Genomic DNA, 22,991 nt, shown 5'->3' with positions numbered 1-22,991 from the left:
CCATAATATGTGAGATTTGTTGAAATTGGGTTTCATTTTCTTATGTGTATATATCTACACACAAATGCACAGTAAAATTGTTTTTTATTAGGCTATAATAAATACCCCTCCCCCCCCCATCTTCCAGCAGCTTAACACAGCAGAAGCATATTTCTTGCTCACGTTACAGTCGAAGGCAGGTGATCCTTGGCATATGGCAGCCTTCCGTGCACGGATTCAGTGCTTTACTATTCCCTAGGGGCTTGTTGTCACTTGTATCCAGCTGGTAGAAGGAGGGAGAACGTGTAGAGAAGTCTCACCTGCTTCATAAGTTGTGGCATGTGGGAGAGTGACACCCATCATTTCTGCTTTCATTCCATTGATGAGAACTGGGAACATGGGGAGAGCTGGATGCAAGGAGTGCTGGGAAATACATTCCTGGCTGGACAGTTGTTTTCCAGTAACAAATCTATATAATGCAAGGGGGAACACAGAATTTTGTGGACAGGTGTACCTTGGGTACTGGGACTATGTAATAGATATGAGCAAAACACAAAGATCACACATAAAAATTAGTCATTACTTTATAGCTACACTTGAAATATGTGGTGATGTTTATGTAGAAATTAAGTGCTTTAGATTGATACTTTTTATTAGTTCTGGATGTTATGCTATTTCTGAGATCCCCTGAATATTAGCAAGAATGTTGCGTTCCATATTCATTATATGTGAAAAACTGAGACTTTCTCTCCTTATTTTAAGGTTGGACAAAATTTGCCCGATTGACACGGGCTTTGACAAATAGCCGAAGTGTTTTGCAGCAGCTCACGCCAATGAATAAAACAGAGGTGGTCCACAAACATTCAAGATTAGCTGAAGTAAGTGGGAGACTAACTTTCCTTCCCAAGATGGTGGTGGTAGCACATTTTTCCCCCTGAAATGATTCAATATAGATATCTGTGGTTATTATATTCTAAGTACTCATCCTCTAATTATTTTTCCTGTGTAGATTTATAGAAATTTCAAATATATCTTTTTATTCTCTTGTATTTTTGAAATGGGAAACAAGTTCATGATATCCCAAGTCATATCTGTAGAGGTCTGTAGATGGTGAGATTTTCTTCGGGTAAGTGAGATAGGAAGTTCACTCATTTCGTCCATAACCTGAGGGTTTTCTCTGTGCTTGGTACTCTATCAAGGATGGAAAGATGAATATGCAATGGGCTCTACCATCAAGGAACTAAAGATCCTTGCAAAAAAAACCTGACAATAGAATGTGACAAGTAGGATGACACACATGCAAAAGCATTACCTAGACTTGGGGCTCTAGGGAAGCTTACCTGGGGTGAGTGAATCTTGAAGGAAAAATATGAGAAATTGGTAAAGAAGGGATGCAGGTCATTCCTACCAGGGAGACCAGCAGGTGCAAAGGCACAGAGGTGAGACAGTATGATGACTTTGAGTATGAATTCAGTGTGGGTGAGGTCAGGGGAAGGAAAGTTAAAGTGATGTGTAGTAAAACAGTGGTGGTTTGTGTCCCATGTGTTAGGGAAAAGATATGATCACATTTGTACTTCAGAGAAACCTCTCAAAGGGAGATTAGTCCCTACGGTTTTCTTTGCGATGCTATCTTTTTCTTGTATTAATTTAAAAACATGATTCTGAGAAGGGATCCATAGATTTCACCAGATTGTCAAAAGGGATCCATTGTACAAAAATGATTAAGACCCCCTGCTTGACCTAGTGGCTCTGTGTTGAATGGGAGGATAGGGAAACCAGTTAAGAGACTTAATGGTAAATCAGTTAGGTTGACCATGGCTTTAAGCAAGGAAACCAGAAGCAGAAGTGGGCAGAATGCAGACACACCAAGGTTAGAGTCAACACATTTGTTGACTAGTACTGTTGGCTAATAAAATAGCAAATATAAGAACAGGAAGAGAAGGCTTAGGGGCAATGGTTATGAGTTCAGTTTGGGGGATATTAAGTTTGAAGTGCCTGACAGAAAAATCCAAGAGGGGATGCCTCAAAGGCAGAGGAATTTATAGGTCTGGCTCTGGAGGTATTTCTGGGTCTGAGTTGCAGACCTTGGTGCCATAGGATGAGATGATGTTGCCCAGATAAAGTATAGTGACCCAGAGAGAAAAGGAATTGAGGACAGACCTCCAGGTAGAAGCTTTGGTGTTCACGTGTCTTCTATAATCATCACTTGTCTTCCCAGTGTTGCCAAAAGTTAATGAAGCTACCAAAGCTCTGCAGAGCAGTTAGTGGGCACTCAGAAAATGTTCTGAGGTGGCCTACCAAAACAGAGAGAGATAAAATTAAATGTATATGTTCATCAGTTTGCTCTGCTGGAGAAAAGTGAGTTGAAGCACTCTAGAGTATCTTTCTGAACTGGTTGCAGATATTAAATTTGGTTTGGAGAGGGTTAGAAAGTAAAGTATGTTCCTTGAATTTGGAGGGTTCTGGAGTTTTTCTTGGACCATAGCTAACTGGGGGACTTGGAAGGCTTTCTGCTTTAAATGGCACTGTTATCTTGGGGAGAAACTAAAACTTTGATGTGCAAACACATTTTTAAAAGCCAAGGTAAGATCATGATTACAACTAAATATTAATAATAATGATAATCATAATATTTTAAAAGACAATATGCAATTAGTACAGGATTTAATGTTCTTTTAAAAAAATTTAAATGTTTATTTTTGGGAGAGAGACAGAGAGACAGAGACAGAGCATGAGCAAGGGAGGGGCAGAGAGAGATAGAGGGAGACACAGAATCTGAAGCAGGCTCCAGGCTCTAAGCTGTCAGCACAGAGCCCAACGCAGGGCTTGAACTCACGAACCACAAGATCATGACCTGAGCTGAAGCTGGAAGCTTAACCAGCTGAGCCACCCAGGCGCCCCTCAACTAGCACAAGACTTAAAGCAGACTGTTAGATACAACTTCCTTTGTCAATAATTCTTGTTATGAAGTACTACTTGATTTTACAACTTTCTTTTCTGCCTTAATTGTCCATTTCCTTTTACAAAGCAAGCTGGAGTGGAAGAGCTTGTTTCTGTGACTGCTGACTTTCATAGCTATGATTCCTTTCTGGTCTTAATGATATCTTATTCAGAATTTTTCTTTTCTCTGTTATACCACTGGGAAAGAACAAGAAGAAAGGGATCATAGAGAGGAAATTTTTTACCTTAGCACCTTGAATCATTCGTTGGTTTTTTCTTCTGCATCAACTGGGGAAGCTTCCCCTCAATGGCTCATGATTTTCTTTTACTTTTATTTTTTAGGAAATTTCATTCCTGTTTCTTCCCATCTGATTTTATTTTATTTTTATTTTTTTGCTTTGCCTTTTGATTATTGTTAGTTTCTTTGTTGACCATCCCTAATTCACAAACCTGACTCAGACACAAAATTGTTTTCTGTCAGGTTGTAGGTTTGATTTCGGAGAACATGAAGAGATAACAAGATTCTCGAAAGATATTTTATTTGCATGTGCTCTGAATCCAAAGGCTGACCCACAAGAAGCATCAATTTAGCAAAAGGATATCATTTCAAAAATTTTACTCTGAGTCTTATAATGTGTTCAACCTGAGTATATGGATTTGCTGGTAAATTTCAGGCTTTCACTTTTTGCAAGATAAAGTATAAATTTCCAAGATAAAAATATAAATTTTATCTCAGTTCCATCAGGACACCTACATTTGGAGCCGATTCCCAGTTTCAGAGATCCTGGTCTCTGTGTAGGCAGTTCACCTATTGTCCACGTGAACCCATATCCTGCTGACTGGCTTCAGCTTCTCACTTTTATACTGGTGGAGAGATAAACTTCCGTAATAATGCCATGTCCATGGTCCTGATTCTATTAGCGTCAATGCTCTCAGATATTCAGAGAGAAAGAATGTGTCTGTATTGGGATAAAAATACATCGGAAAATGTGTTTTCACCCCCTCCACCTCAGGCTCATCACTTATGAAAGTACAAGTGGAATAGCAATGAAAGTGAAGAATTGTTACTCACTGCTTTATAAAAGCGCCGGCGTCAGAGTGAAGATCAAAGTAGTGCTCTGCATCTGAGAGACATCAAAGCACAAGCATGTGTGTTCCTTTGTTGTTCATGCGTGCTCCTGCTCCTTGTCTTCTTGTAGCATTTCTGGATCCTTTTACATATGCAAGTCACTGTCTGAAGAACTAGGTCCTGGATGGCTAAAGAAATAAAAGACAAGGGTTTTACCTTGGACTGTGCATTATAATCACCCAAGAAAGGTTTTGAAAATATGGGCCTGAGAAAGAGTATACCATAGTTTAAAAAATTTCTCCACATGATTCTAGATTGTAACCAGATTTAAGGGATACTGACCTTAGGAGTGATCCCATTCCATCTCTAGAGAAGACATCTCATGTTCTGCTGAGGTGCTGAGCAGGGCAGGCTTGTCTATAAACACAGTGTGTGGGGCTACAGTGCTTTTAGGGGTCCATGGGATGTTTGAATTTCTATTAACAGTAAAAGGAAAAATTAAACTTTTAGGTTAAAAAATTGAATATATAATATTAATTTATTTTTTGCAACAATGCAGTTGTAAAATGCAATTTTTATCTATCTATCTATCTATCTATTTATTTTTAAATGTTTATTTTGAGAGAGAGAGGGAGAGTGAGAGAGAGAGCAGGGAAGGGCAGAGAGAGAGAGAATACTAAGTAGCCTCCATGTCGTTAGTGCAGAGCCCAACACAGGACTTGATCCCATGAACCGTGAGATCAGGACCTGACCTGAAATCAAGAGTTGGATGCTTAACCAACTGAGCCACCCAGGTGTTCCTAGTTTATTTTATATTTTTTGGAGGAAGGGTCCAGGAAAGCAAAAATGCTCAGGGCCCATGAAGGTCATAATACACCCTGGCACTGAGTTTATTTTCTAAGTATACTTTCTTTGTGCTCAGTCTATGGTCTGTGTAGATATAGATGGTAAAATATTAACATTGACTTTGAAGAAAGTTTTCATGTCTAACACAGTGAAGTTGGAATGGATAGACCATTGGTTGTAAAGTGAGAGAGAAACCATGATTATATATATAAAGCTCTATCCCCAAATGAAGCTTTCATTCCTGGTAAGAAAATTTGCTGCCAAGTAATTTAAGACCTTATGGGACAAATACGGCTGGGCACTGATAATGAAGATAAATACATAAAAATCTTTAGAAATAGTTCTTATAGCCCCCAAATAATAACAATAATTTTAATACACAACTAAAGAGAATACAATTGATGTTTTTTATGTTTCAAAATATTAATGATGGGTATTATATACATAGTTTTCAGTTATGTAAGTTCTATGCATGAGAGAAACTTTTCAGGATAATTCTCTCTCAAGTTTCAAGAAGTGCTAGTATATTTGCTTTGCTTTGTGGCTTATGAGTTACATGCTAGTAGGTATTTTTGTTTATATCTATTTTTACATTCAAATATTGATGCATTTAGGGGCGCCTGGTTGGCTCAGTCGGTTAAGCATCTGACTTCGGCTCAGGTCGTGATCTCCCGCTCTGTGAGTTCCAGCCCCGCGTCGGGCTCTGTGCTGACAGCTCAGAGCCTGGAGCCTGCTTCAGATTCTGTGTCTCCCTCTCTCTCTGGCCCTCCCCCATTCATGCTCTGTCTCTCTCTGTCTCAAATAAACGTTAAAAAAACAAATATTGATGCACTTATGATTTTATGGTAACCCTTTGACTCCTACTGGACCCCATTAGCCCTGGAGACACTGAATAATTGGATATATAATATGACAAAGCTGCTGGAAATACTATTTATGAAAGTCACATTTATAAACTCCTTACATATAGGTTCACTCAGCCTTAGCTTCATTGATGGCATGGAGCAGAGCTCTCAGATCTATTCTTCCAACTCCTTTTCACAATTTCCAGGTTCCATGTTCTGCAAAACAATGCTAAGTCAGTGTTTGTTACTTTTGCCCAGTGCTGCCCAGCCTTCTGCTCTTGCTCTGTCATCTGCTTTTTGTCTTTGCCTCTTTAATTAGACCTGCTTAGAGTAAGTCAAGGTTCATATAACCTTGCAGTGAAAATTTTCCACTTGTCCAAAAAGGTATAGAGAAGCAAACCTGAGTATTTAGCACTTTTTCCCGAAAGAGAACATTCATATGGGCAGAAAACACAGTTCTTCAAGTCCTGGTTGAAGGGAGAAAAGGAAAAAGTAGGCTAAATATTTACAACCCTGATATCACTATGCCAATCATTAGGGCCCTTGCTGAGTCCCACTCAACAGCAAGATCGCCAACAGTGTGGTCCTGGGGTTCAGCGAGGCCATCAGAATCAAAGTTATGCTCTCTGAGGTGCTAAATATGTGTGAAGAATGGATAACAGTGAGTCACCCAAATAAGTGCTGGATAATCAGTTAGAGATGTGATTTTAGGCAGGCTTGCAAGTGAGTGTACAGAATGCAGTCTCAGAAGTGGATTCCAGCAGTGCTGTGGATCAATGTTGGTGTTGGAGGAAGTCATCAAGAGGATGTGACTGCTGGTTGACTCTTGAGCTGAACCCAGGCAATTGAAGGCTTCTCATTCCTGTCCTTCGAATGTACATTCTACCCACCGTTCCCATTGTGGGAACCATTTTCAAGCACATAGCGCTGAAAGAGTAGGATGTTTTGGGGACCATTTGGATGATATATGTAACTGGACCAGGGCATCTCTTTAATCTTTTAAGATTCTGGTGGGTGGGTGGTAGTTATCTACTAGTCTCATGGCTTCCTGCCACAAGCCTCATAGGTATGTTCCCTAGCTTATTAAACCTTCCACCTAACAGTATGGTGTGGTCTGTGTTTTTCTTTGGTTTCTTCTTGCCCTTGGTGTTTGGGGGCCAGTTTGTGAACCAATATTTGGCCCCTGGAGAGAAAGCCAGGTGGAACAGCAGATTAACTTCCTTTGAACAAACTTTGGTACAACTCAGAAGTGGGAGACAGAACTATGGGGTGTGATTAGTCTGGAAACCAGGAGTCGTGAAAACTATGCTGTGGTTTGAGTTTTGGTGAGTTTGAATTCATTACTAACTGTACAGACATGTCCAAGTCACTTATATGCACATTGTCTCTCTTTTAGGTTCTTCAGCTGGGATCAGATATCCTTCCTCAGTATAAGCAAGAAGCGCCAAAGACGCCACCACACATTATTTTACACTATTGTGCTTTTAAAACTACTTGGGACTGGGTGATTTTAATTCTTACCTTCTACACCGCCATTATGGTTCCCTATAACGTTTCCTTCAAAACGAAGCAGAACAACATAGCCTGGCTGGTGCTGGACAGTGTGGTGGACGTTATATTTTTGGTTGACATTGTTTTAAATTTTCACACGACTTTTGTGGGACCTGGTGGAGAGGTCATTTCTGACCCCAAGCTGATAAGGATGAATTATCTGAAAACTTGGTTTGTGATCGATCTGTTGTCTTGTTTACCTTATGACATCATCAATGCCTTTGAAAATGTGGATGAGGTAAGTTTCTTTTTTTTTTTTTTCTGAGTACTGTGGTTCATATGTTTTGAGAAAATTAAGATAAAAGTTTACAGATAATTGAAACTTCTTTTTAGCCACATGTTCAGCCTTCACCCTACTTGCCATAAATTGTAATATTCAATTACTTTATGTTAATTTTCATCTGCTTCCTTTTCTTGCTTTCTGGTTGATAATAGCAATTACTGGGACAGTGGTTGTGGTTGGAAATTATGGTTTGAAAAGTGGAGGTTGTGGTTGGAGAAGGTGGAACAGAAGAAAAGTCGTAGCATTTGGGGCAAAACAGTTTATGAACTAGGTAATTGACTAAAAGATATGAAACAGATATATTTTCTTTGGAAAACTGTATTTTAAAATGCATTTTAAAATGCTATGCATCCATAGATCTTTTGTCTCCTCCTCTCCAGATATATATGGTAGCAGTGCTTGATTGAGATAATATAAAAAACAGTTTATGGAAAAGTCTTAAATTTTTGCCTTTTTGGTTGCCTTTTTGCTTTAAATTTTGTCTAAGCACATTTGTGGCTAGAGACTATATTGGATGATTTCTGATGTCTGGTCTAGTTCAAGGTTCTGCTCATTCAGTGTGTTATCTATACAATTACAAATACTTAAAATATGTAATGTCTTAAAAGACCACTTTATCCAGAGCTTCCTAACTTCTAACTTAATAGTGGGTGATTTTCAACTTGCTACATCAAGCTAATAGGATGCAACCAATAATCTCAACTAATAACATAAAAATGAGTCAATATAGAATGCATCTATTATTAAAATATGTTCATAATGATAATATTACAAACTTAATTTCCCTAAAGATTCTACTCTGTCCTTGTCGGCTGCTCAGATGGAAAATTCTCCACTACATTGTTGTTGTTATTCTATGTATGTTGGGAGGTAGATAGAAACTATTCGGTGACTTTTTTCCATACAATTTCTATGCTCACTTAACTTTAATATTATTAAAAAAAACCCTATTTCCCTGAAAGTTAAGTGCATACATTGTGTTTTGATGCCATACACATTAGTTTAAAAATTACAGAAAAAAGAGCAATGATAGTAAATTATTTTATAATTTTAGATTCCATTTACATCAAGCTTTTAAAGGTACATTTATTTCTTTCCTATTTACCCTCTGGAAAGGGTTGAGAGGAGTTTATTTTGAAAATGTGAAATATGATAAGGAGATGATAGAAGTTATATTTCACTTACTATATGAATTTATATATTAAGATTTCAGTCATTTAGAACATAGACACCAATATTTTAATAACAAGAATCAAAAGATTGGCTCAGCTCATAAAAGGGAAGATACATTAAATGTGTTACAAAATAATAAATGTATTTGACATAATATATAAATATATCAAGAGATCCTCAGCCTCATGCATATTAAGTAAAATGCAAAGTAAAACTATACACTGACACACCATTTTCAGGTTGTTACAAGCAAAGCTTAGTTTGGGTACCTGGGTGGCTCAGTTGGTTGAGTGTTGGACTCTTGATTTCTGCTCAGGTCATGATCTCATGGTCATGGGATCAAGCCCCACATCAGGCTACCTGCTGAGCTCGGAGCCTGCTTAAGATTCTCTCTCTCCTTTTGTCCTTCCCCCACATGCGATAGTTCTCTCTCTCTCTCTCTCTCTCTCTCTCTCTCTCTCTCTCTCTCTCACAAAAAACACAAAACAAAAGAAAACACCAAAAAAAAAAAACCCCAAACAAAACCAAAAACCAAAAACCAAACAAGAACTTTGCTAACACACCAGGATGGTGAGTATGGTGGCTAAGAAGGTGCACTGCTCAGATCTTCCTTCATGAAAACCTGCCACCCAGAGCACAATTCATGGCTTCCTGGAACCAGCTCTTGGTTTGGGAAAGACAACTGTTAGCATGTTTTTCAAACTCAGCATTCATTTAGTGAGTTATCATACTGTCACACTAGTAGCTTGAAACTGGCCATGGCCGCAGTGGGAGTATTTACACCCAGAAAGACACAAATGGTATGAATAAAGGCTTTTTTTTTTTTTTGACTGACAGCTGCTGCATTTTCTGGTCTGTTGCATTTCATACACTGACGCCATATTTCCCCAAGGCTACTCTTAGCCAATAATTAAGAATGGTGGTAAACAGTCTAGTTAGTCGACTCCTGCTCAATGGAGAACTCCTCTATTGAGTAGCATTTGCTCTGGGGCTCCCCATTTACCTGTACTGTGGTCTGAGACTGTTCTACCCAATACCTCTTCAGACATGTCAGACCTGCATTGTGGTCTGAAGCCTCCTCCCTCTTCCCTTTATCTTTCCCAGGTATTCATCTCAGTAAAACTCTTGCACATGTAACCCTGACTTGGCAGCACTCTGTAGCGGATGTGAACTAATAAAGTGAAGGTGTGGGTATTCTCATACATTGCCCAAGGGGAAGGTAAATTGGTAAAACTTCTATGCAGAATGATTGACATTACCTCATTTTGGAAAACAAAAAACAAAACACAACAACCCTAGAGCCAACCACTTTCGCATTGTTTAGGAGATTCTTTTATTATTGCTTGCATGTCAGCAAACAACAAGATCACCTACCTACCTCTTGGTTTTTCTTTTCTTTTTCTTTTTTTAATTTTTAATTATTCTTTAAAGTATCGGAGCTTGAACTCATGACCCTGAGATCGAGACCCGAGCTGAGATCAAGAGTCAGATGTTTAACTGACTGAGCTCCCCCAGGCATCCCTGATTTTTCAGTTTGAGGCCTTGTCTTTGACTTCGCAAATGGCATTTTCTCCCTACTCTTACTATGTCCATGCACTTTTCCCATCACCTAGTTCTCACAATACAGGTATATCATCCTTTTGGTTCAATAAATATTAGGTGTTCACAACATTATTACTACAGATATGGAACCTTAAACATGCTATGATTGTTTTCCTGCACTTTGCATTTTCCCGAGCATTAATAAATGTCTGGGTTTATTGTTTGCTTGGTTTTATGTACTTACCACTAATTCAAACACTAAGCTCTCTGCCAATTGTTTAAATCTTCTCTCATTACATCGATGCAAGCAATATTCTATCAACATCATTTAAAAAAATTTTTTTAATGTTTTATGTATTCTTGAGAGAGAGAGAGAGACAGAGCATGAATGAGGGAGGGGCACAGTGAGAGAGGGAGATACAGAATCTGAAGCAAACTCCAGGCTCTGAGCTGTCAGCACAGAGCCCGACGTGGGGCTTGAACTCACGAACTGTGAGATCATGACCTGAGCCGAAGTCAGAAGCTCAACCGACTGAGCCACCCAGGTGCCCCTATCAACATCATTTTCTTAAATCTTTTTGCTCCCACCTCCCACATGATCGACCATTTGGCTACTTATAACTTTCTAGGCTAGAGAAAATTTCTCCTCAGAATTTTGAAAGACATAATGTCATTGTAGTCCATCTTCTAAAAACTGTTAAGAAACTTGTAACCACTAGGATTTTGGCCCTTTTACATGGCACCTGTTCTCTCTTTCTGGAAGTTTGGTGTGCTCTCTTTGTCTCTGGATTTTGAAACTTTCTGATGATATGCCTTAGTGTGGGGTCCATTTTCATCAGTTTTATTGGGCACTGATGGTGGCCCTTTTCAATCTGGAAAAGTGTGTCTTATGTCTTAATTTCTTTTTCCTGAAATTATTTTCTCCACCCTTCTCCTCACTTTTCTCTTGCTGGTATTCCTTTTATTCAGACATTATGTGGATTGGACTGGCCTTCTAGTTTTCTTTTTTTCTTCTCTCCAATTTTCCAACACTTTCTATTTTTGCTATACTGTCTGGGAGATTTCCTCAACATTATTGTCTAACTTTCTTTGTCCTTAATGATTGTTTTTGTTCAAGATCTATTTAACTTGATATCAATAAAGCTAAATTAGCTTTCATTTAGTATTGGCATATATAGATATATCTTTTAAATTTTATTATTATAGATTATTAAACTCTAGCTGTATCTTTATCTTATATAGATTCTGAGAGGCTTTTTAAAAAATGTATATTATTTTTTTGAGAGAGAGAGAGAGAGACAGAGACAGAGAGCAAGCAGGGGAGGGCAGACAGAGAGGGAGACACAGAATTGGAAGCAGTAAATTCTGAGAGTCTTAACTGACAAGCTTAATCTATGCATATATTTTGAGATTAATTGCATTTTTATTTACATAAAGGATTTTATTCTCTACTTTAAAATACCTTTGTTCTTTTCTCTCTGTTTTTATTCCTTTTTTCTTTTTTCTTCTATTTTTTGGATTGATTTTTTTCTCTCACCTACTGGATATCTTCCATTAGTTTGGAAGTTTTTCTGTTAATTGATTACTCTTAACATTTCTTTTTAAAAATATTTAAAAATTTTACTTATTTATTTTTAAATGTTTACTTTTGAGAGAGAGAAAGGGAGAGAGAGAGAGGGAGAGAGAATGAGTGGGGAAGGGGCAGAAGGAAAGGGGATAGAGGATCTGATGCAGGCTTTGCACTGACAGCAGACAGCCTAATATGGGGCTCGAAGTCCCGAACCATGAGATTATGATCTGAGCCAATGTTGGATGCTCAACCCACTGAGCCACCCAGGTGCCCCTGATTACTCTTAACATTTCTAGCATCACTATGTGGCTTATTAGTATCTTTACTCTTTTCCTAATTAATTCAAGGACCTTTGTTCATCTCATCTTTGAAATTACTGTCTTGTATTTTGGATCTATATTTTTTAACTTTCCCTTTTAATTATTATATTGTAGTTTTATTTATTTATTGAAAGTTTGTTTCTTAGAGAGAGATCGAGAGCAAGACAGCGAGAGCGAGAGCGAGAGCGAGAGAGAGAGAGAGAGAGAGCGTGAGCCGGGGAGGGGCAGAAAGAGAATCCCAAGCAGTCTCCGCATTGTCAGTGTGGAGCCCAATGCAGGACTCAAACTCATGAACCATGAGATCATGACCCGAATGGAAACCAAGAATTGGTTGCTTAATTGACTGAGCTACCCAGGTGCCCCAATTGTTGTCTTATTTAATTTCAATACTTATTTAGATGTACCCACATGTCCATCAGTTTCTTTGCTCACATTATTTTATCCATTTTTGGCTTCTTTCTGGTTTAGTTCCTGTGGATCAACTCTGTATTATCTATTATATGACATCCAACTTTCTGGAACATACTTCTTCAGGGAAACCTTATGTTAAAAAGCAAAATTCAGCCGAGTAAATTTTAAAGGCCATACTGGCTTTATTCAATGATTCATGAGTTGGGCAACTTCCCATCTAGCAAATAGAAAGGAGCTCTGAGGAGCTGTACAACACAGAAGACTTTTATAGGCAGAAGGGGGCAAGACAAGGACATATTAGCAAAGAATGGGTTATTTCAGGCAACGTCACCTTCATTTAGGGGAAGGCCAGGGGTCTAACAGGAAGGTTACTTCATTAGTGCTGACCAGGTAATTCCAGGTGGACTGGTTAAGATTACATTCCTGGGAGAGGCTGAAACTGCAATCAAGTTGATGTTAAGTCTCGGTTCCGTGACACGGGCGGGCTTAGCACAAGTGACTCCCATTTTGGGCCTTTTTAAAAAAAGTAATTATTCCAAAGCAACTCTAATGAATATCTTCATCGTATTTCATCTTCATTTATGTACATGAGTGCACATTAATGTAATTGAAGTTATTTTTCTTTTGTTGCTTTGTATGTGCTCATGAACACGTACCGTTTGTTGTGGGACCTGGGGTCTTATTCCTTCCTTAGGATATGTTTGTTGTGAGCCTTTGGGATGGTTACTCTGGCTCTCAGTTTCTGTGTCTGTAAGAAAAAGGAAGGAATACCTAATTACTTACACCACAGGGTGGTTATAAGGAATAAATGGGAATAGAGACATGAGTGAATTTTACTTGTAGAATTTTGCCTATCTGAGAGGATATTATTATTTCCTTTTGTGTGTTTTTTTTCCCCTCAGCTTGATTCTAAGACCTGTGATAGGGAAGAATGTGGCCCATCTCCTTGGTAATCCTTTATTATTCTTCGTGCGTTATCAGTGACTCACTGACCTGAAGCAATGACATATTAGCAAGGTTTTAGTAAATTGTACAATGACGTAAAACTTATGATGAAGTGAGCTGGTGGTGGCTTGGGAATAGGAGAGTATGAATCTGAAAATAGCAGTTTAATCCTTTAATGTGATGCGGGTGCAGGACTTAATAACTCTTTATTTTCAACATTGTTTCAGTTGATGTGCACTCTGAAGGTAATTTGATTTACTAGGAATTCACAAACTGAATATGTGATTCTGTAAGAGAGTTGTGAAGCATGGAAGACAGCGTCCATTAGAGGAAAATGTTCTGTTTGAGAAGACGTAATGCAGATTTCCTAGAAACCATAACCCAGGGTAAAAATGTAACGAGGAATCCAAGGAATAGAATCAAGCACTTTTTTTTAATTATTCTTTTTTAAGGGAGAAAGCGTGAGCGGGGGAAGGGCAGAGGGAGAGGGAGACAGGATTTCTGAGCTGAGGATGCAGGCGGGAACTCAGGAGCTCATGACCTGAGCTGAAGTCAGTTGCTCAACAGACTGTGCCCTCAGGTGCCCCAGAATCAAGCTCTTTTTGTCTTTTCTTTTTTTCTTTAAATTCAAGTTAATTAACATACCATATAGTCTCGGCTTCAAGAGTAGAACCCAGTGCTTTATCTTTTTTATATAGGACACCTAGTGCTTGTCCTGAAGAAAAGTGCCCACCTTAATGCCCATCACCCACTTAACCCATCTCTCCACCCACCTCCCCTCCAGCAACCCTTAGTTTATTTTCTGTATTTATGAATCTCTTAAGGTTTGCCTCCCTCTCTGTTTTTATCTTTATTTCAAGCTCTTTTGTATGTGTGTTTGAATGCCACTCTGGGTGGTCCACGGAACCTGATTTCTGGGAGGCCTGGAAATGAATTACAGGGCATTAGGGGAAAGATATGGCAGCTGCAGGTAACACCATTTGATAGTGTAAGTGGACATAGGAAACCTGATATACACAGGACAGAGAGTGGTATTAGTAAGTGCTAAACATGATAAACTAGGTCGTGACACATTGAAATTGGGAAAAAGATCACTAATGTATTGTTTCAGGGGGCAAAATGGATCGGTCAGCTACTGCTAAGTGGAAGTATATAAATATTTTAAATTTTCTGAAAAGCTTATGGAAAAACATTTCTACACTGTTATTATTATTATTATTATTGTTATTATTTGCAGTTTATGCTTATGAAGCTGTCACATGCATTATTATGTTTTGGCATACATATTTACATTGCATATTTTTTGTTTCTTATCTAGCCATCAAAACAAGAATTGGAAATTAAAGAGGCTAATTTTACTTATAGATTTTGGTGACTTTTTCAGCCTCTGATTTCTTTTTCTCACTTCTGTTGAATTTCAGACCCTCAACTAAATAGAGCATGTTAGAAATTGCTATTTAATAAAATTTGGTTGCCATTACTTTTTCATTAAAGCCTACAGATAATTTGCAATAATGTTTGAGTGGTATAGGTAGAGATTACATAATCTTTTTTTTTTTTTTTTTTTTTTTTTTTTTTTTTTTTTAGTTTTCCTACGTTTAATCTAATTAGATCCTTAGAAACACTGGCCAGTCCACCTTGGAATTTATTGATTTTTCTTATCAGTGTGTTTGCACAGATGATAATAGACTTTATTTTTAAGAGCAGTTTTAAATTCACAGCAAAATTGAGAGGACGGTACAGAGATTTTCCATGCAGAGATTGCCCCCACATACACTTAGCCTCTCCATTACCAACATCCCCCACCAGAGCGGTACATTTATTACCACTGATGAACCTACATTGACACACTATTATCAAAACCCATAGCTGTATGTTCTCTGGGTTTGGACAAATATATAATGACATGTATCCACCATTACAGTATCATACAGAATACTTTCACTGCCTTAAAAATCCTCTGTGCTCTGCCTATTTATCCCTTCCTCCCCTTCCCCTCTAGCAATCACTGATCCCTTTACTGTCTATATAGTTTTGCATTTTCCAGAATGTCATGTGGTTGGAGTCACACAGTAGATAGTCTTTTCAGATTGGCTTCTTTCAGGTTTTCATATGTATTTAAGGTTCCTTCATGTCTTTTTGATGGCTCATTTCTTTTTGGAGCTCAATAATGTTACATTGTCTAGATGTACCAGTTTATTATCTGTTCATCAGTTGAAGGGCATCTTGGTTGCTTCCAAGTTTTGGCAATTATCAATAAAGCTGCTGCAAACTTTGTGTGCAGGTTTTTGTGTAGGAGTAAGTTATCAACTCATTTGGGTTAATTCCAAGAAGCACAATTGCTGGATCATCTGGGGAGATTATGTTCAATTTTGCAAGAAATTGCTGAACTAGCTTCCAAAGTGGCTGTACCATTTTGCATTTTCATCAGCAATTAATGACAGTTCCTGTTGATCCACATCCTCACAAGCATTTGGTGTTGTCAGTGTTTTGGATTTTAGCCATCCTAATAGATGTGTAGTGGTAACTCGTTGTTTTAATTTGTAATTCCCTAATAACATAAGATGTTGAACAGCCTTTCATATGCTTATTTTCCATCTGAATGTCTCCCTTGGTTAGGTGTCTATTCAGGTCTTTTGCTCATGTTTTAAACAAGTTGTTTATTTTCTCCTTGTTGAAATTTAAGATTTCTTTGTATATTTTATATAATAGTCCTTTATCAGATATGTCTTTTGCAAATATTTTCTCTTCTCAGTCTGTGGCTTGTCTTCTTATTCTCTTGATAGTATCTTTCACAGAGCAGAGTTTTAATTTTACTGAAGTTCATTTTATTAATTATTTCTTTTATGGATCATGCCTTTGGTGTATCTAAAAAATTACCACCATACACAAGGTCACCTAGATTTTCTCCCATATTATCTTCTAGAAGTTTTATAGTTTTGCATTTTAAATTTAGGTCTATTATCCATTTTGAGTGAATTTTTGTGAAGGGTTTAAGGCCTGTGTCTAGATTCATTGTTTTTGCATTTGGATGTCTAGTTATAACATTTGTTGAAAAGAGAATCTTTGCTCCATTGTACTGCCTTTGCTCCTTTGTTAAGGATCAGTTGACTGTATTTATTTGGGTCTATTTCTGGCCTCTCTGTTTTGTCCCATGGACTTATGTGTCTCTACTTCCACCACACTGTCTTGATTACTAGAGACTCATAGCAGATGTTGAAGTTGAGTAGCATCTGCCCTCTGACTTTATTCTTCTTAATTGTGTTGGCTATTTTGCACAATTTTTGCCTCTACATACAAACTTTAGGATCAGCTTATTGATATCCACAAAATAACTTGGTGGGATTTTGATTGGGAATGTGTTGTAACTATAGATCTAATTGAGAAGAACTGACATCTTGACAATATTGAGTATCCCTGTTTATGAACATGGGATAGCACTCCATTTATTTAGTTCTTCTTTGATTTCTTTCATCAAAGTTTTGTGGTTTTCCTCATATATATACATCTTGTATGTATGTGATTATAATGTTAGCTGTAGGTTTTTTGTAAATGTTCTTTATCAAGTTGAAGAAGTTCTGTTCCCTGTTTTCTGGGAGGTTTCTTTTTCTTTTTTTATATCGTGAGTGGCTATTATATTTTATTAAATGGCTTTTCTGCATCTATTCATGTAATCATGCGATTTTTATTGTTTAGTCTGTAATGTTATGTCTTACCTTAATTGATTTTTTAGTGTTGAACCAGCCGTGCATACTTAAGAAAAATCTTACTTGGTCATATTGTGTAATTATTTTATAGATTGCTTGATGTGATTTATAATATTTTGTTGCGGACTCTTTCATCTATGTTCATGAGAAATGTTGGTATGTAGTTTTCTTTTCTCATAATGTCTTTGTCTGATTTTGGCATTATGGTAATCCTGTATTACAAAAGATAATTTAGGAAGTATCATATCTAGTTCTATCTTCCAGAAAAGATTGTATAAAATTGTTATATTTCTTTCTGAAATATTTGGTAGAATTCACCCATGAACTTATCTGGGCCTTGTGCTGTCTTGGAAGGCTATTGTCTAATCAGTTTGTTTAGTAGACACAGTTCTCTTCAAATAGTCTATTTTTTCTTGTGTGAGTTTTGGCAGATTGAGTCTTTCAAGGAATTGGTCCTTTTCTTCTAGATTTATTCATAGTATTCTCTTATTATTGTTATTAGCCTCTTAATGTCTATGATACCTATAGTGATGTTCTCTCTTTCATTTCTCATATTAGTAATTTGTGTTCTCTTTGTTTTTTCTTCTTAGTAAGTGTGGCTAGAATCTTAATAATTTTATCTATATTTTCAAAGAATAAACTTTTGGTTTTGTTGATTTTCCCTTATGATTTCTTATTTTCAATTTCATTGATTTTTTTCGTTCTAATTTTCATTATGTCTTTTCTTTTTGTTTACTTTGTACTTAATTCTCTTTTCTTTTTTTCAGTTTACTAAGGTAGAAGTTTAGATTATTGATTTTAGATCTTTCTTCTTTTCTATTATTTGCATTCAAAGCTATACATTTCCCTCTAAGCACTACTTTCCTGTGCCACACAAATTTTGATATGTTGCATTTGCATTTTCATTTAGTTCAAAAACTTTTAAAATTTTTCTTGAGATTTATTTGTGACCATTTCTTATTAAAAAAAAATAACATTTATTTATTTCTGAGAGACAGAGAGAGACAGAGCATGAGCAGGGAAGGGGCAGAGAGAGAGGAAGACACAGAATCCAAAGCAGGCTCCAGGCTCTGAACTGTCAGCACAGAGCCTGATGCGGGGCTTGAACTCACAAGTGGTGAGATCAGGACCTGAGCCAAAGTCGGACACTTAACTGACTGAGTCACCCAGACACCCCTAACCATTTCTTATTTAGAAGTGTGTTGTTGGGGCACCTGGGTGGCTCAGTTGGTTAAGTGTCCAACTTCAGCTCAGGTCATGATCTTACAGTGTGGGTTCAAGCCCCGTGTCAGGCTCTGTGACAGCTCAGAGCCTGGACCCTGCTTTGGATTCTGTGTCTCCCTCTTGCTCTGCTCCTCCACTCATGCTCTGTCTCTCTCTCTCTCTCTCTCTCTCTCTCTCTCTCTCAAAAATAAATAAATATTAAAAAAATAAAAAAAAGAAGTGTGTTGTTTAGTCTTCAAGTATTTTGGGATTTTCTAACTCTTTCTGTTGATTTCTAGCTTAATTCCATTGTGATCTAAAAGTGAATACTGTAGGATTTCTATTCTTTTGCATTTGTTAAGGTGTGTGTTAGTCTAGAATATGTTCTATCTTGGTAATGTTTTATGTGAGCTTAAGAAGAATGTGTTTTACTTGCTGTTTTTGTATAAAGTAGTTGACTGATGTCAATTATATCCAGTTGATTCATGGTACTGTTGAATTCTACTATGTCTTTACTGATGTTCTGCCTGGTAGATCTGACCATTTATGACAGAGAGGTGTTGAAGACTTCAACTATAACAGTGGATTTATCTATTTCTCCTAGAAGTTCTACTTGCTTTTGCCTCACATATTTTGATGTTCTTGTTATGTTCATATACATTAAGGCTTATTACATCTTGGAGAATTTACTTTTTCATCATTATGCAATGCCCCTCTTTATCCTGATAATTTTCTTTCCTCTGAAGAGCTTGAGACTCTTACTGTGATGAAATTTTCATGTATTACCTGTGGGGTGATTCTACCTTGTATTCAGGACTTAGGTTTTTTAGTAGCCTGCTTTAAAAAAATCTTAGCTACAGTTTTAAGATCTATATACCTCCCAGTCCTTCTCTGAGTGAGAAAGCACCTTTACAACGTAGTGATTCTAATAACAATAAAAAAATATCCATGTATATGTATATGTATATGTATATCTATATATACACTTTTTAAAGTTTATTATTTTGAGACAGAAAGAGAGCACAAGTGGGGAGGGGAGGAGAGAGAGGGAGAGACAATCCCAAGCAGACTCCGCACTGTCAGTGTGGATCCTGCTACGGGGCTTGAACTCATTAGCCATGAGGTCATGACTTGAACTGAAGTCAAGAGATGGACACTCAACCAACTGAGCCACTCAAGTGCCCCAAAACATTTATTGAGGATTAGATTGGTAGTTTACTCACACTTGACTTTCACCTATCCACTCAGGGGTAAGTGTATGGATAACCGTATTTGGCATCCTTTAAAGCCTTTAAATCCTTCAAGTCAAGAATCAGGATTGAGTAAAGTTCAAGTATCAAGATATAATAATCCAGGATTTCTGGAGACAGCAAGATGAGGATTTTGAGGCAAAGAATTCAAAGAACCTTAGGGCATAAACTATTTATGCTTTCTGTTGAAGAGTTAATGGGTCTTTGGGAAGTTCCTATGGTGAAAAATCAAACCATTTGATTTTCTGGAGTCCTGGAAAAATAAAGTCATGCTAAGGAAGATAGAGGAATTACGTAAAAGTCATGTTAACATGGTTTCAGCTCTGAGTCTCCAGGCTGAGTGTGGGGTTATGCAGGGTCAGTTCTCTAGTTTTTAAGTCAGGATGGTTGTCTCCTTGGGAGAGGGTACAAAGCATAGTTTTCTGGACTGCTACATAGACTGCTATGAGGTCAAATCTATGGAAGAGGATGCCTGTTGCTGCCCTACTCATAACCGGTGATTTCTTCCCTGTATCCCTCTGAGATATCTAATGAGAACAAACATGGCTTATGACAGTCTTGTGAGCGTGAATGCTTACTTGGTCAGCATTGCAGACAAAAATATGGACTTTACAATCAGATGCCTGGTGTGCATTTTTCCAGAAGATGCTAGTTTTCACTGTGACTTGTTTGTGCTTAGGTCATTGTGTTAGGCAAAATCAGCCATCTTAAGTTATATTCACATTTATACACAGGCTTATACTGAGTTGTGAATGGCCATACTCAAAATTTTTTGTTTGAGCTTTTGCAGATGTTGTAATTGTTTTGGCCACAATGAGTGAAGAAGCATAGATGATAGAAGCTTGCGCAACAGTTATTTTATGATAGTTACAAATTGTTAGACTAGCAGAATTTTTAACTCAAATATAGTCCTGCTAGAATTTTAGAACCACTTGAACTTTTTGTGTTCAGTATTAAAATATAGCTAAAGTTTAATAATAGCACATATATTTAATGCCATTTTCACCTTTACTGACAAAGAAAGTAATCATATTTAGGGAATACAATTTCCACGTGTAGAAGCCTGTCAGTGTGTGTAATAAAGTTATATCACTAAGATTGATAATTTCTTCTCCTTAGTGTGATTAGTAAGCCATGTACTTAGATTGAATTTTGAGATGTGGCAGTATATTCAGAAATATAAAGGAATAGCCAAGAGGGATTTATTTTTCTCTCAAAGTTATCCTTTAAATGCAAAAAAAAAAAAAAAAAATACCTGTTGTGATTTCATTCCTCCATTCATTCAACAGATATATATTGAGCTACTTCTTTATTCTAAATATTGGGAACCTCAACAGTGAACAAGCACACAAATCCTCCTTATCTTCATGGAACTGTCAAAGAGAAATTGTACTGAACACTTGTTAAAAATGGCAAGAAAGACTTCATTCAAGACTATTGTAATAGGAAAGAGAGATTGAACTCAACCATGCTGAAACAGAAGGCAGAGAAGTTGGTCAATGTGATTAAGCCATCTATATTTGCTAATTGCTGTCATCAAAGTTAAACTCCTACCTGCCCACAGATGCTGAGAGATAGGGGTACTATTTTTCTTGATTATGTTTCAAAAGGATGGCTCCCAAGTCCTTGAGAAAGACATTCCTGGCTTGTACAACTGTCAAAAGTCTGGGAGAAGATTTATATCTCAAAGGGGCAGAGAAAGAATTTATAATTGAAAGTTTTCTAAAGTCAAGTCTCTAAGAAAATGGAGGTCAGGGCCTAGAGTCAGGAAAAAAGCCCGTCTAAAGTTTAATCAAGGTGCATTAAGGTTGTCTTGGTCAGAGTTTTTATTCTGGTGGATAAAAACAGCAAACATGTATGGAAAATTTAAGAAGTATATATGTAATTTCAGATAGTGATATGATCTATATACAGACATAATATAGGGCAATAAGATACAGCTAATAACTGGGATGATCAGGAGTTGAACCATGTGGGAAAACATGTACTGGGCTAAACTGTTAGGTTAAGGTTTTGTTGCTGTTGTTGTTGCAAAGAAAAGAGACTCAAGTAACCTGAAGTGATGGGAGATATAAGAGCAGGCATTTTTTAGAAAATTGGGAAAGAAACATGGGACCTTAGGAACTAATGTATGGTCCTGGACTATCAGAGCTGTGGAAGCCGTGGTCCAAGGCAGCCAAGTTGTAATATTAGGGGAGTGAGCCTGGAAGTGGATGTTGGGCCAGAGAATTGGGTAGGGAGGAAAAAGTTTACAAAAGGGGAGCTACTACTCTTTGACCACCTTCTTTGCATGTCTCCCAGGTTTGCTTTGAGATTGCATCATCTTTTTAGAATAGCCTTAAAAACCACATTGTCACATATTATCATTACAATTGTTGGAAAAGGACCACTTTTAGAAAATGATTTTGGAGGACATGACTGTTCACCCTCCTCTTCTATTTTTCCAGAATTTGTAGATCTGAGCGTTCTACTATTAGTAAGATTCACTTAGTCCTGTCAGTATCCTCTCCTGCCTTTTCTCTACTGACTGAATTTTTACCTTCTCTTCTCCTTTTCTTTATCTCTTGGATCTCATCCCTGAATCTTCATAACTTTTACTACCTGGTCCATCATGGCCACTTCAGCCTTCCTTTGTTTCAACTCTCACTGCCTCCTCCATTATTCCCTCAGCATTTCCTGGACCAGGTACTTATGCTTTAAAACAAGGGCCTTAATCTATTTGAAGACGGGGATAGTTAAGGGAAGTCTCTGAAGAAGTGATAGACATTTAAGCCCAGACCTGAGAGATGAGTAGACGTTAACCAGGCACAAGGGGTGATTTGTAGGTTCAGGAGAGTGCTTTAAACATCATGTTTAGAGACTCCCAGGTGAAAGAATATGACATTTTTGAAGAAAAGAATTAAGTTTTCTATGACTGGAGTACAGAGAGCAGAAGACAGAGATGCACAAGGCAAAACTATAGAGTTAGGTTGCATTAAGGCGTTTGGATTATTGTAAAGGCAGCAACAAGTTATTGAAGAATTTAAAGCATCCTTCAACTTAGTTTGCTTGTACATGTATCATAATGTGTGAAAAAAAATTGAAGCTTCAGGCAATATACCTCTTTTTAGGGTGTGTATTTTGGTCCTGCTTTATATTTATTATGATCCAATTAAAGAGAAAGTCTTTTCCACAACAAGAAGCACTTAAAAAATTAGTACATTATGGATATTACTGAAGATAGATGTCTGCTCTTCATCTATCTATCTATCTATCTATCTATCTATGCCACTGTGTTTTGATAAGAATATAAATTGGCTAAAACAGGTAGTATGTACAAGTTATCTAAATTGAGAACCTTCTCTGAAGCATGTTAAC

The 22,991-nt window shown here is 37.3% G+C and overlaps 1 protein-coding gene and 1 long non-coding RNA gene across 5 annotated transcripts in view; one reads left to right on the top strand and one right to left on the bottom strand.

Moving 5' to 3' along the window:
* Window positions 1–22,991, top strand: part of KCNH5 (potassium voltage-gated channel subfamily H member 5) — a 301,067-nt gene that overhangs the window by 61,191 nt on the left and 216,885 nt on the right. For all 3 annotated transcript variants that reach the window (XM_042943442.1, XM_042943444.1, XM_042943443.1), the window contains 2 exons: window positions 742–857; window positions 7,076–7,468. In XM_042943442.1, the coding sequence (XP_042799376.1) occupies window positions 742–857; window positions 7,076–7,468 (509 nt within the window). The remainder of the gene's footprint in view (window positions 1–741; window positions 858–7,075; window positions 7,469–22,991) is intronic.
* On the bottom strand, window positions 122–7,388 carry LOC122222799. Of its 2 annotated transcripts, none has more exons than XR_006203870.1 (5): window positions 7,201–7,388; window positions 5,799–5,895; window positions 4,331–4,464; window positions 3,992–4,176; window positions 122–448 (listed from the first exon to the last, which is right to left on the bottom strand). It is a non-coding gene; the product is annotated as an uncharacterized LOC122222799 (long non-coding RNA). The 2 variants fall into 2 exon arrangements; XR_006203871.1 differs by lacking the exon at window positions 122–448 and adding an exon at window positions 3,789–3,878.

Source organism: Panthera leo, chromosome B3 (assembly GCF_018350215.1).
Source record: "Panthera leo isolate Ple1 chromosome B3, P.leo_Ple1_pat1.1, whole genome shotgun sequence".
Taxonomy (NCBI): Eukaryota; Metazoa; Chordata; class Mammalia; order Carnivora; family Felidae; genus Panthera; species Panthera leo.
The sequence above is the reverse complement of the archived record's forward strand: the minus strand, read 5'-3'. Positions and strand labels throughout refer to the sequence as shown.